The sequence below is a fragment of the Phaseolus vulgaris genome, chromosome 11 (genome assembly GCF_000499845.2).
Source record: "Phaseolus vulgaris cultivar G19833 chromosome 11, P. vulgaris v2.0, whole genome shotgun sequence".
NCBI lineage: Eukaryota > Viridiplantae > Streptophyta > Magnoliopsida > Fabales > Fabaceae > Phaseolus > Phaseolus vulgaris.
The window spans coordinates 11,315,910-11,330,876 of NC_023749.2; the positions used below are offsets into that span (position 1 = coordinate 11,315,910).

Consider the following 14,967-nt stretch of genomic DNA (forward strand, 5'->3'; position numbering starts at 1 on the left):
TAGCTACAAAGGAAAAATGTCAACAACAAAAAAAACTACTGATATAACAATTTGGATGTCTTTTTGAAATTTAAAATGGAAATTCTAAAATCTATTTTACAGACTTCTAATATATATTAAACTTGATATTTTTTTAATTCAAGTTACAAATTAATTTCTAATCACTGTACAATTATTCTCTTCACTTTTCTAACCCTAATATTGTTATATTACCACCACTTATTACTACATTGCTTTGACAACATTTATGGTCACTTATTTACTGCTATAATTGCCTGTTATACTTCAATATTGTTAGTTTAATTGTTAATCATAATTATCTATGGGTACTATTTATTACATTATACTCCAACCATTTCCCTCTAGTCACCACAATTTCACCTAAACACTAATTTTATTAACTCTTACAATTAATTAGAGATGTGAAAATAGGGTTAAATTTAACTTGAAATTTTAAACTATATAGTATAATAACTATGTATACAGAAAACAATTATAAAAACTATATATTAAATTCCAAGCACCAGTGGACATAAAAATACGAAAATTTTCTATCTACATTATTTAATATTGAAGCTGTTTTAAATGCTATTTACATACCAAAATCATAAATTTAAACAAGAAGAGATTGTATGATTTAAGCGTTGTGGGTTTGTTTTTGATACACCATTAACAAGCAACTATTAATGAACATGAGTTTATTATTGGATATTAAAATATTGTGAAGATTATTGGAAATTTACAGTCAAAGAAATGATGGAGTGTGCAGTGTTGGCATCATAGTATGCAGTCTCAAATACAGCATAGCCCTTTACGAATCGAAATTTGCCAGTTCCAGACACCACAGAGACCTCTCTAAATTTCTCATGTTGACGACTCACGCCTTGGATCTGTATGCTACTACCACTGTACTGAAAGTTAGTAAACACAAGTGAAAGTGCCACAAATACATTAGCACCATCGCGGGCCGACACGACAAGCATCCCTTGGGCCCTGCCCACTGCAGAGGAGAATGGGTTTGGGGTCAGCACAATAGGGTCGTCCACTGCAAATATGGTTCCAAATTGGTCGAAGGACCAATCCTTTCCGGTGAGGCCAATAATCGGAGAAACAGTTGCGTTGGGTCCTTTTACTGTGTCTTGGAGATACAAAACTATGGTTTTTGGAAGAGGCTCTTCAGCTTCGGCTACGTAAAGCACTGTTGTGGATAGCAAGAGTAAAGAGAATAATGAAAAGGAGAAGAATTTGGATGATGTCATTTTTTTGTTACTACTAATGTTTGAGATGAATTTGGATGGTGAAGTTTGAGTGGATTTATAGCCCTAAGATCAAGATTACGTTTAAAGCAAAGGTTATTAGTTAAATGATTTTTCATGCCAGGTGCGAGTCAAAGTCAATTGTAATAGTAAGAAATGTTCAAAAATAAAAATGTATCACGTGAAATGAAATTTGCTTGCCCTTACTAGTAACCGTAAAAAGTGAGGATTGTGAGAGGTATGTGTAAGACCGCATGTGCACAAATAGACACGTTTCTTTTGCTTTTACACATTTTGGTTTTAGAAACTGCTTTCTATCTGTAAAAAAACAAAACAGTTTCTAAAAACTTTTCATTACACATAAGTTACTTTTCCATCCAAAATCTATTTACTTTTCAAAGATTATTTAATAATAAACCACAAAACAGAAATAGTTCAAGTTGTTTTAAATTCCAAGTTTTAACAAAATGAGTTCACCAGTTTTTCTGTTTTCGATCAAATAGTAACAAATATGTGAAAACGTATTTATCTTTTCAATATCAAAATCATGATTTTGGTCCAAAAGTCTATAATTATGCACTTTCGGTTCTTGTGTTTATAATATGATCTATCAAACAAGTTTTTTTGTTTTACAATTTAAAAAAACTAAAAACAGTTTCTAAAATGAGGAATCCAATGCACCTAAAAGCCTATAGATATTATTTCGGTTTAAAATTTACTGACTTTAAACCAAACCAGTAATATCTGATTTGAAGACTTGTGATTTTCAGCCGGGAGAGACTTGATTCCCCAATCGTCATATTTATAGGAACGTTCGTAGATGGGTTAATTAAGTACTAAAAAGGAATCTTCTCTAGAATCGGATCTCAAAAATACAATTCAAATAGAACAATTTTAGTGAATAATGAATTAGAACAGTAATAATTTAATCTACAAAATTCATAAATAAATAAAAAATACTAATGTAAACAAGACACTCTGCTATGAAGTAACCTAATCTCTCAGTAAAACGAGGTAGATTCACCAATATAAAAACTTAAAACTCACCTTACACAATCAATATCCGTTACTTTATGAAGAATATGGCTATAGGCTGATCAACTCACATATACATAATAATATATGTGAGCTGCTTAAATAGAGTTAATCTGTTTCAAGCACTTATATAAATGTGATATCATTAAGAAAGAAAGTATGATATGAGGCATTCAAACAGTTAAACACAGGCTAGAATTCAAACAAGAGTTAAACACAAAGAATAGACTTAGTGTTTAGATATTTCAACAATCATGTATTCTTTTATTATCAAGATTGCAAAGAACTCTGCTCAATGACCGGTAACTGGCTAGTCTTCCAAGAGTAGCGATAATTTGACGACCAGTGAGTGGGTGCGCCAAATTACACACCTGCCGAGTTGGAGCGACATATAATAAAATATTAGAATGTGGGGCTCGGATGCCCTGGAACAAAACTTAAACATGGTGCTGGAGATAAAGAAGAGGCAGTAGTTGGGTTGTTGTTAAATCTTTCATTGGAAGGATTAAATACTTATTGGATCAGACCATTTCCACCAAGGCCTATACTTGATGGAGGGGGTACTGCATATTTGTATCTTGCATATTTGATTCTTGAGTCTTAATGATTAAAGCTATTTATACTTTGAACCCTGAACCCTTTTAAGCTAGTTTGGCTGAACCCCGATGAGAATCATGAACTTATTTGAGACTACTGTATATATGTTCATACCAACAGAGGGCTGCAGTAAGGGACTTAATTGCAAAAGGTCTGAAGGGAGCCTTGCACTGGCACAACAAGAGGTTATTATTATTACTATTTGATAGAATAGGAAAACATTGTAGGAGCAAAGATACTGAGTTTCTTTGCATTTCTGCTAAGGATAAATAGATAAACCACTTGAAAATACCTTGTCTGAATAAAGCCAAACTCTTAATGTTGTCCCAAATGACCGAAAGCGTGTATATCACTGTGGACTGACACCAAGGAAATTGCCCATATGTGTTTTTGTAATCTTTTTGGTGAATCGATGACCAAGTCAGGTCTTGATCTTTTATTCTCGTTTTTTTTTAAAAACCAGGAACTGGTGGAAAACAATCCCCTTTGCAGTTGATGTTCTCACTGTGTTGATAAAGTCTCCGGAAATATCAGAGCATTTTTTATCTGTTAAAATTTTTTGTCCTCCTATTATATAAATTACCTTGTTCCTATTATTTTCTGTATTTCTATTTGCTTATTTATGGGTACAGATACTTTACAGTACTGGTCAGTATGGATATGAGTCTACACTCAATGGAAGTTGTGAACAGGCTTACAGCAGCAAATTGAACTACCATCATAATTTATTCACATGTATATTACTAATTATATACAATCCTGTGTGAAGATCAATGTACTTCACTTTGGCTTATTGCCATAAGCTTTTACTTTCCACAGAACAAATGTGTTCTCCACATTGGCTGAGGCAACAACAACTACTGATAATTAAACAAATGAAAGAAAATAAATTTATTAATCAATATTTTAGTAGTAAATTAGTTGTTATTTACTTTTCTTGACAAAGCTGCAGAAGTCTAGATCAGAACAACTAGTGATGAAAGGCTTTGGTATTTGACCAAAGAAATGATGATGGAATATGCAACTTACATAATAGAGTATCAATATTCAATTTTAGTTCTATGCTTCAAACATCAGGAAAGGATTCATAAAGTAAATAAATACATGAAATTATGAAGAAATGAAGAAGGAAGCACGTAATTAAAAAAAGATAAGAGTGCTGAAGCATTTTTCTTACTAATAGTGGATAAGGACAAAAGTGTCTACATCCAAATAATTGTGAGATGAAAAAGCGAGTTAAAACGCAGTTCCAAAGCGACATACAAATGGCAAAGAGAGTAAAAAAAAGGAATTGAGATAAAGGGACAAATTGCACCATTTTACAAATCTACTATGAGCTATATAGAAGGCCATTTTACTTTTAATTTTTTGATTTATCGTTCAAAACCCTAATTTGGTTTCCAGTATTAAATAAGGAAATCTAATTCTCTTTTAACAAGTCCGTGGTGTTCAAAGTTCACTTACTCCTTTTTGTGGTTAATAATATTGTTTCATTTTTGCGTCTTTTAACTACATCAATGCTTTGTTGTGTAGGAGTAAGAAAACATCCGACAACAATGATAATATTGTAGAAGAATGAAGTTAAATTTTAGATATGAGATTATGCGATTTGTAGTTTTAAATTTGATGGCTTTAGATAATGTTTTTGATTATGTAGTTTGAACACCATTGAAATATATGAAATATGTGATTTATGAATTCAATTAAATTTATTTTATTCATATTTATGTTGTATAAAATATTTTCTTTGCATAAAATTGTGATCTTTGTTTATATTTAAGTGATTAAATAAGAGAATACAGACTAATTGGACTCGACTTTTGTCATCACTAATACTATGACTAACTACATTAAAAATGACATTAAAGAACTTGACCATCATGTTTTTTATTGGGATGACTTTACACACATTTCATGCACTGCACTACCCCACCCAAGTACAAGACAACTCAAAATTTTCAAATTACATTACTGTGTAGAAAGTTAGTAGTAGGTCATCACTTATTCCTACACGTGTCATCAATTACTCTGACTAACTACATTGACACTGAGATTAAATAAATGTACATTGGTGTTCTCCATTAAGATCACTTTACACACATCTCATGCAACACCCCACACAAGAAGAGCACAACTTAAAATTTCTACAATTAATTAACTATGCAGAAACGTGGTAGTAGTTCACCACCTTCACACAAAAGTCACCACTTAATGTGACTTGACTAACTAACTACATTAATCATAATATTATAGAATATGACCTTCGTGTTCTGCACTGGGGTGACTTTACACACCTCATGCACTACACACCCCATACAGAAACAACACACTTTTTAAATTTTAAAATTACTTATTTGTATAGGAAATTGGTAGCATGTCACCATTTATTCTTACACAAGTCACCACTTAGTCTGACTTATTGACATTAAGATTAGATAGTTTTACCTTGTTTTCCTCCACTAAAGTCACTTTGCACACACCTCATGCACTGCCCCACACATGAATAATAAAAAGCTCAAAATTTATAAAATTACATCACTATGCAAAAAGTTGGTAGCAGATCATCACTTGTTCCTACAAAGGTCACCACTTACTGTGACTAATTACATTGACACCGAGATTAGAGAATTTGACCTTGGTTTTCTCCATTGAGGTCACTTTACAAACATGTCATGTATCATGCAAAAACAAAACAAAGCTAAATTTCTAAAATGACTTCACGGTCCAGAAACGTATCAGGTCACCACTTCATGTTACTGTGGCTAACTACATTAAAAGTGACATTAGAGAACTTGACCATCATGTCCTTCACTAGGGTGACTTTACACACACCCCATGCATTGCACCCCCCACCCAAGAACATGAAAACTTAAAAGTTAGAAGTAATCGGTCACCAGTTATTCCTACACAGGTCACCAATAATTCTGACTAACTACATTAAAACTGAGATTAGATAATTGTACCTTGGTTTCCTCCACGGAGGTCACTTTACACACATCTCATACACCACCCCACACAGGAACAACACTACTTAAAATTTCTAAAATTAATTAACGATGCAGAAACATGATAGCATATCACCACTTATTCTCACAAAGGTTACCACTTAATGTGAATGTGACTAACTAACTACATTAACCATAAGATTATAGAACATGACCTTCGTGTCCCCCACTGAGATGACTTTACGAAACCTCATGCATTGCACCATCCCAGACAAGAACAACACAACTCAAAATTTCTAAAATTACTTAATTGTGCAAAAAGTTAGTCGGTAGTTGGTCACCACTTATTCCTACATAGGTCACCACTTAGTCTGACTTACTACATTGCTACTGAAATTAGATAATTGTACCTTGGTGTCCTCCACTAAGTCACTTTGTAGAAACCTCATGCACCACCCCACACAAGAACAAAACAACTCAAAATTACTAAAATTACATAATTGTGCAGAAAGGGGGTAGCAGATCACCACTTATTCTTACAAAGGCACCCTTTAATGTGACTACATTGACGCTTAGATTAGAGAACTTGACCTTGGTTTTCTTCACTAAGATCAATTTAAAAACATGTCATGCACCACCCAAGAACAAAACAAAGCTCAATTTTTAAAATTACTGTGTAGAAACTTGGTAGCAGATTACCACTTATTCCTACATAGGTCACCACTTAATATGACTGTGACTAACTAATTTAAAGTGAATTAGAGTTGGATAATTACTCTAATATAACTACTCTATAAATCTATAATGCCATATATCCAATATCTCTAAACTAAAATCAAACAACCAATACTCATCAAATGTTACCCTTTAAGTGTTTCATCAAACTATTCAAATACATTCATTTACTTATTCAAATCAAAACCAATATAATTCTACAACATCTGCCACATTTACCATTTCACATTCTAAACTCAATCAAATTCTAATATACTAACAAAATAAGAAATCCTGCAAGAAAAAAATATTGGAATTGACAACCTAAGTGGTGACCTACTATCAAGTTTGTACACAATTAAGTAATTTTAAAATTATTTACCTTTGTGTTCTTCTTGTGTGGGGTGATGCATGAGGTGTGTGTAAAGTGATCTCAGGATACTAAGGTACAATTATCTAATTTCAGTGTCAATGTAGTTAGTTATAGTAAGTGGTGACCTGTGTGGTAATAGGTGGTGACCTGCTACAAATTTTCTGCACTGTTAATGTCAAGTTCTCTAATCTAATTGTTGATGTATTTAGTGATAGTCACATTAGGTGGTGACCTGTGTAGGAATATGTGATGACCTAATAACAAGTTTTTGTATAGTTAAGTAATTATAGAAATTTTAAGGTCTTTGTTGATCTTATGTAGGGTGATGAATAAGGTGTCAGATGGTAATCTCAGAAGACGAAACCAAGTTACAATTAGTTTCAAAGTATTAAGCTAGAGTAAGTGGTGGCTTATGTGGAAATAAATGGTGACTTGTTACCAACTTTTTGCTTAGTTAAGTAGTTTTAGTAATTTTGAGCTATGTTGTTCTTGTGTGGGTGGTGCAGTGCATGAGATGGTAATGTCACCCAAGTGTAGGACATGAAGGTTAGGTTCTATAATTTCATTGTTAATGTAGTTAGTTAGTCACAATCACATTAAGGAGTGACCTATGTAGGAATAAGTGGTGACCTACTACTAAGTTTGTTTATAGTTAAGTAATTTTAAAAAAATTTAGCTTTGTGTTGATTTTGTATGGGGTAATGCATGAGGTGTGTTTAAAGTGACCTTAGCGTAAGATACCATGGTAATCTTAGTGAGTAATTCAAAGTAAATGGTGACCTAAGTAGGAATAGGTGGTGACCTACTATGAACTTTCTGCATAGTTAAGTATAATTTTGAGCTTTGTGTTAGTCAATGTTGTTTTAGGTTGGACAATGTTATTAGTCAATGGGCTTGTGTTTCTAATTAGGTAAAACAATTTAAATATAAATAATGACAATTTTAAACGTCACTTTATACGTTATAGACATTTGTAATCATCATTATTATATTAAATATTGAATTATTTTATTGTGAATTATTTTACGTTAATTATAACTATTGTAATTCGAGTATTAAGTTTTTTAATTTTTAATATTCTATTAAACCTGTTTTTATAATTTAATTGAACCTTGTTTTATAACCATGTTTTCACAATTGTAGTAAAAGAAGAATTTGTTGTGCATATAGACCCAACTCAAGAGCTAAAAGTATCCTCCAGGTTTGTTCAATACAAAAAGTTTGCAACATATTTGACTTTAGCATCAAATATAGCATCCACAATATAGCCCTTTAAATTCAGTAATTATCTAATCTCATAAGAATATATTTTGGCAGAACACAATTAGATTTTTTTATCAACAATGAATAAATATAATTAAAAGAGACACTTTAAGAGTGTCTCAACCCTTATACATTAAGACTCCAAGTCAGCCTACCCAAAGGATATTCCATTTGGTATTACACGACTCATCAAAATCAAATAGCACTTATCCAGTAGTAGGTCCATTCCATGCTTACAAAAACAGTAAATATAAATAAAAGCAGACAAATAAGGGACCAACAAATCTACTTCTATGAATTCCCTTTAAGAGCCTACACAATCCCAAGACCCATAAAACAAAAACCACCATTTTCTACAACATCAAAACCCATGCTTGTTGGTTTTCTGTGTGCCAGTCCATGATATTTATAAACTGCAGTGCACTCTAGTTCCATCTGCATATCTATTGGAATTGTAGGTCTTAAACAAGAGGGGGGGAGGGGGGGGGGGTGAATTGTTTATAAATGTTTTTTTTTTCCGCAAATATTGAAGGTAGAGTGAAGTTCAAAGAAGAATCAATGAACAAGAAACCAGATCAGCCAACAAATAAAACTGTTTTAAGTTGATTCCAAAAAATAAATCAATTGTTTATGTGAATCAACCGATTGTTTTTATCAGCAGTGAATAAAAACAAGCTAAAACAGATTTAAAGGAGATAGGGGATAGAAAGATCACACAACCAATTTATACTGGTTCACTCTTAACCAAGAGATACATCCAGTTTCCAGAAACCTCTGAGCAATCACTAAGCAATCAAAACCTTGATTACAAACCACACACCAAATAGGTGATCTTGAATCCTTCAAGAACATACACCTCATTTGGCTAACAACACACCACAAATCAACATCTTCTAGATCTGCACACACCAGTCTTTACAAAATTATAAAGATCAAGAGAGAAAAGAAAAAATCACACCTGATACAATCAAAAGATTGAATTGAAAAATACAAAGCAATCTTATTCCACTCTTTAAAAGAATCCAAAGCTTGAAGCAATCTTAGAGAAAACTGATTTGAAAGGTATAATCTGATTTTCATAACAACTAGAAGCGTATAACAAATTATTTATACTCCAAAAAGCTGTTAAAAACATTTAATGCAAGAGCCAAATCAGTTTTGAATCATTTAAGACAATTTTAACAAACTTAACAAATTCTGTTAAGGATTTTTAAAAATCAATCGGTTGATTTCTCAAAACAACCGGTTGAATTGGTGTGACAGCAAAGTCAAACAAAGTCAAGCTTTTTAAATCCTTTTTAAAAACCACAAACTGTAAAACAATTGATTGAAACGATAAAACAAATGGTTGTTTTTCCACTTCTTTAGAAAACACTATTTTTTTCAAAAGATCTTGATTAAAACAAAGAGTGGATTTACAAATTCAAACTACCCAGAACACACACACACAAGCAGCACCCATGCCTTCAATCAATCCTTATAGATTTGGAAACATCAAAGCCTATCTTCAACAATCTCCCCCTATTTGATGAAGATGAATCCCTGGTTTGCTTGTGTTGATCTGTTTGAATTTGAGAATACCTATAAAACAGACAAAAGGCATGTATCAGAGAGCAATCATAAAAAATTCCTCTTGCACCACTGAGCCAGTTTTCACCATATGATTTTCATAAAGAAAACTACCAAAATCAATGTGACAAAACAGTGAATGAGGTGCACAATCAGAGTTTTCTGCAGTAGCATACTAAACAGATTTAAACCATATGTATCAGCATACAAACCACATTCAAACCAGATAATCTCCCCCTATTTATCTTCACAAATAAAGTAAAATAAGGGATTAAAAGAAATTATTCAACAGATAAAAACAACAACAACAAAATTGTTTAGAGAATTGACACGGAATATGAAAATAAAGCACTAAAAGACTTCAATCAACTTTGGCATATTGTAGCTCAAAAAACTGATTTTGAACAACTTCAATTTGCTCATCAAGGTTCTAAAAACGTGCCACACAGAACTCATGATGAATCATTTGTTCATCAGCAAAGTTGTCCATCCTTCTCATCATCAATCTTTCAAATGGAGACTTAAAGGTGATGCATTCTCCCATGATTCCAACATTTGGCCTAACATCATCATCTCCAACTTGGAATCCAGCATCAACATTTTGAAGTTGATCTTAAGGAGGAGCAATCTGAAGTGGTCAAAACATCACTTGAAGTAAACAATGGCTCTCTTAGCAAGATGGGTTTCACCAAAATTGGTGGAAAGTTGGTCAGCTAGGATGGTGATCAAGTTGGATCCTCTAGTGGAGCCATTGTTTACTTCAAGTGATGTTTTGACCACTTCAAATTGCTCCTCCTCAAGATGAACTTCAAAGTTATGCAGAAATATAGAAATAAGGATGACATATGGATAGTGGTAATCACTTAACCTCATGGATTTCAACATATGTTCTTTGATGATGTGGATATAGTTTATCTTGACCTTGTTCATGATGCAATAAATGAACATAAGATCTTCGTCAATCAACACATAGTGATTACTTCCTCTTGGAGTCAATGAAGGCCATAAGCCTCTCATTTTGCCTCAAGCCTCCCACAGAGAAGTTTCTGACTTTGGATTGTGGATTCTTCAAATAGCTTCTATAGAACTGCATTTTGTTGAAATCTTCAACCACTCCAATATTCCCTTTATTTATCCTCAAACCAACATGCTTCAAACCAGTTATGGTAGTCCAGACTTCAGAAGTTATTAACATATCAACCCCTTTCACATGTGAAATGATGGTATTGTCAACAATTTTGAGATTGGTGTAGAAGACTCTTACCAGGTTAGGATAGATGTTCCCTGACATCTCCAAGAATCTTTCAGCAACTGCTCTTTTAAGAGACTCCTTACTTCAGTAAGCTTATGCTCTTTCAGCCAGTTGAATGAGATGAGTTTTGGATTGTTGATGGCTTTCCTACTTGTTTCATGTAGGTATTTCTCAATCTTGTCATCTTCTCCCGAAAACCAACTTTCTAGTTGCCCACCCCTTTTCAAACCACGAGTCTTCATTCTTTTGGAGGATGGAGATGTTGAATCCATGGAGAAAGGAAGAAATTTCATAAGCAAAAGGAAGAAGACAATATATTTGATATGAAGGCAGAGGAGTAATCAATGGGTTGGTTCTGTGAAGAAAATCAACTGAACAAATATGGTTATATAGGCAGTAAAAACAGTTACATAGTTTACCTTTTAGTGGGTTGATTTCTTCAAGAAAAAGAATCTGTTAAGAGGAATAACTGACCTACGTCAGCCTTTGAACAAAATTCACATGACCAGCACATGGAGAATTGTTTATTATGCTTAATGAGTGAAATCCAACTTGCTGCTGTAAGAAGCTTTGGATAGTATGAATGCTTTCTCTGCAGGAACTACTTCAGATTTAATCAGTACAATACAAGCATCAGGGATTTGTCTTCATCAAATAGGGGGAGATTGTTGAACCAAGTGGTGTTCAATGTTTTGAAGAATCCAAATCCTTTGAAGGATGATGAAGCCTCTGCTTTGCTTGATGCTGCTGTGCTGGTTTTAGCCTTGTTCTGGGGTAGTTCAATGTTGTAATCAACACTTAGATTAAATCTCAAAGCAATTAGCATCTCAATTTTAACAAAGCAAAATGTTTTTCAAACTAAGTTGAAACAACCGATTGTTTTGTCGAAACAACCGATTGTTTACACTTAGGTGTTTTGAGAAAGTTTGAAAACTGTTTTTGAATGGTGTATTTTGTTAAGTAATAAAACAACCGATTGATTCGAGGAAACAATCGATTGTTTGTTTTAAAACCATAACAGAAAAACTGTTTTCTTTGACTGAGCTTTAAATGCTTTAACTGAATACGCTCCAGTTATTAAATGCTTTGACCAATCTATTTTAAATGCAATTAAGAGTTTGTTAAGATTTGATAACAAACTATATTCTTAGATATATTCTGAAAAACAGTTTTGATATATTAAGAATCTTGAAACATAGTTTTGATCAAAGAAGAGTTTTTCAAAGTATTCTGAGATTGCTAAAGAGTTCAGAGATTGATCAAGGTGCTGAATAGGGATTCTACTTGTATTGATTTCAGATTTCCATCTATAACAAGTGTAATCTTTGTAAACTGTTGAACAATTTGTTTGTGTGTGTTGCTGAGATTGGCTGTGTGTTCTTGAGGTGTTCAAGATCAGCAATCTTAGTGTTGGCCAATGAGAGTGTGTTTCTTGAGGTGTTCAAGGTCATTCTCTTGGTTGTGGTGTAAGTGATCAAGTGGTGATTGCTTAGTGGATATCCTCAGGGTTTCTGAGAAGACTGGACGTAGCCCTTGTTTGGAGTGAACCAGTATAAACAACTGTGTACAATTTCTCTATCCCTATCTCTTTAATTCAGTTTGATATTTTGGAATTGGTATAAACAACCGATTGTTTCGTTAAAACAACCGATTGTTTTTCCCGCTTTGTGCTTTTGCTGTTTGTTTTGGAAAAACTGAATTCTCAATCAAGGTTCTTCTGAAGTATTTTCATTCTAAGCTTAAAAGTTTTCAAAAATCCTTCTTAAACAATTCACCCCCCCCTCTCGTTTAAGGCCATATATTCTAACATCTTGAACATTTAGTTTGTTCATCTCTAACTTATGTTCTCTGAGCTTTCCAAACAGTGAGGCAATGATCATAGAGGTTAAATCCTTAGACTTAGAGATGGCAGTGACCTTGGGCTGCCAAGATCTATCTAGGCACTTGAGGATTTTGATGTTGAGTTCCTCTTTTTCAAACATCTTCCCAAGACTCATGAGGTGATTGGCAATATGAGTAAACCTCTTTTGCACCTCAACAATTGTCTCCCCTTTCTACATCCTAAACATCTCATATTCTTGGATGAGAGCATGCCCTCTTGCTCCCTTCACATCATTTGTTCCTTCATAAGAGACTTCTAGAGTATCCCACATTTCCTTTGCTGATTCACATTGAGGCACCCTGAAAAACTCATCAGAACTTAAAGTAGATGTAATAATATTCTTTGCAATACAATCATATTGAGCCTTTTTTGCTTTCATACTCAGTCCATTGGGACCAAGGTTTTTCACAAATCACTTTATCACTTTCTTGAACATAGGTATCCACATTTAATTTTGCCGTTTCAGCACCGTTGACGCAACACCGTGAGGCTGCCGGATACGAGTGAAGCTTGAGATTCAAGATCAGACATGTGTTCTTCTGAGTTTCCTTCCCACTGCCCATGACAAAAATGGTGCTCTAGTACCGTGCACTCTTCTACCAAAGACACCTGATACAGAATATTAATCCTCAAATAAGAAGTTATATTTGCTTCGCATCCAACAAGACTCTAATGCTAAATCTCGCATATTCAAGCTCTTCCAACTCCAACGTAGCTTTGTCCACTTCAACTAGGGTTCCTAGTAAACCTGCAACTTTTCGAAGAATTCCACGTTCCATAATTTTAAGGGTAAACCCTTACACCGAACCCACACAATTTTATCAACTACTACAAATTGATCTTCCCAACAATGGTGTCAAATAGCTCTTCGAACCATTCTTTATTCCCCTCAATAGCTTCTTTAACTCTAGCTTCGTCTTCCCCTTTAGAAGCACGTGAAAACTGCCCAAGTATTTGACTTTTATGAAACCATAAGCACCTAGAATGAAGCTTTCGTTCAAGTCTCCAATTTTGCTTAAATCCGAAATCCTCACACTGTAGCACTGTTTAAGCCATTCTTTGAATGTTTCTCCCACCGTAAATTGTATAGCATTTACACGCTCCTTCTTAAGTTGGTTGTGCTTTATTTACATTCAAAATAGCTTCTGCGAAAGATTGGTTTGAAGCTTTTGCCCTCCACACTTTTTTACCTGCCTTTTCTTCACCTTTGTCTTTGCTTTCAGATTATTATTCCATTCCTTTCTGATTTCTACTATTCTATTGTACTTAGGTCTATTAACATTTACTTTCCAATCTCCAACTCTCTACTCTCTTACGTTCTGAACATCCATGAATCTAACAAGACCAAATCTTTGTTTCTTAACATTAACCTCGTAGAAATAAAAATATCACTCACTTTTGTAAATTAAAACATGAATAAACATACAATTAAACACAAACAATAATGTTCACTTATAGATCTTTTCAAATTATGATTCTCACGCACTTTTATCCAATCAATCAAGAAGAAATAGATACTTATCTTGATCCATGAGTGATCCTATTTGAACAATTACTTTTTCTCCTTTGTCTCAATTTATTTCTTAGCAATTTCGTTCTTGTCACACACTTTCGTGATGGTTAATAGTGAAACAACTATTATTTGCAGAGACATAACCCTATTAACCTTAATTCCCAAAGTTTTTGATTAGGTATCATAAGATATTTATTCTCATGTTAACCAATACACCTTTTAATTTTATTATTATTATTAAATAATATTTGGATCCAAAACACAAACTCTAAGTTATATGAGTCACTTTGTAGAAATTAATTAACATAATTTCTTATTACTTTTCCATTTTTAAATGAATGAAAAAAATCATTTTTTAAAACAGTGTGAATATAAATGGACACATTTCGTTTTCTTTCCGTACAAAAATAACAGTCTCTAGAAAAGAAATTTTCATTAAACGCAGTTATTTTTCCATCCAAAATCTATTTACTTTTCAAAAACATTGTTTAAAAACAAACCATAAAAGAAATAGGCCAGGCTGTTTTAAAATCCAAACTGTCCCCATTTTTACAGAATGATAATGTCG

At 33.3% G+C, this 14,967-nt stretch overlaps 1 protein-coding gene across 1 annotated transcript; it reads right to left on the reverse strand.

The window, feature by feature from the left end:
• Positions 1-689: 689 nt before the first annotated feature.
• LOC137826347 (dirigent protein 23-like) lies at positions 690-1,434 on the reverse strand. The gene has a single exon (XM_068632285.1). It carries the CDS (start codon positions 1,257-1,259, stop codon positions 729-731), a length of 531 nt encoding a protein of 176 aa, XP_068488386.1. The 5' UTR covers positions 1,260-1,434; the 3' UTR covers positions 690-728.
• Positions 1,435-14,967: the final 13,533 nt, after the last annotated feature.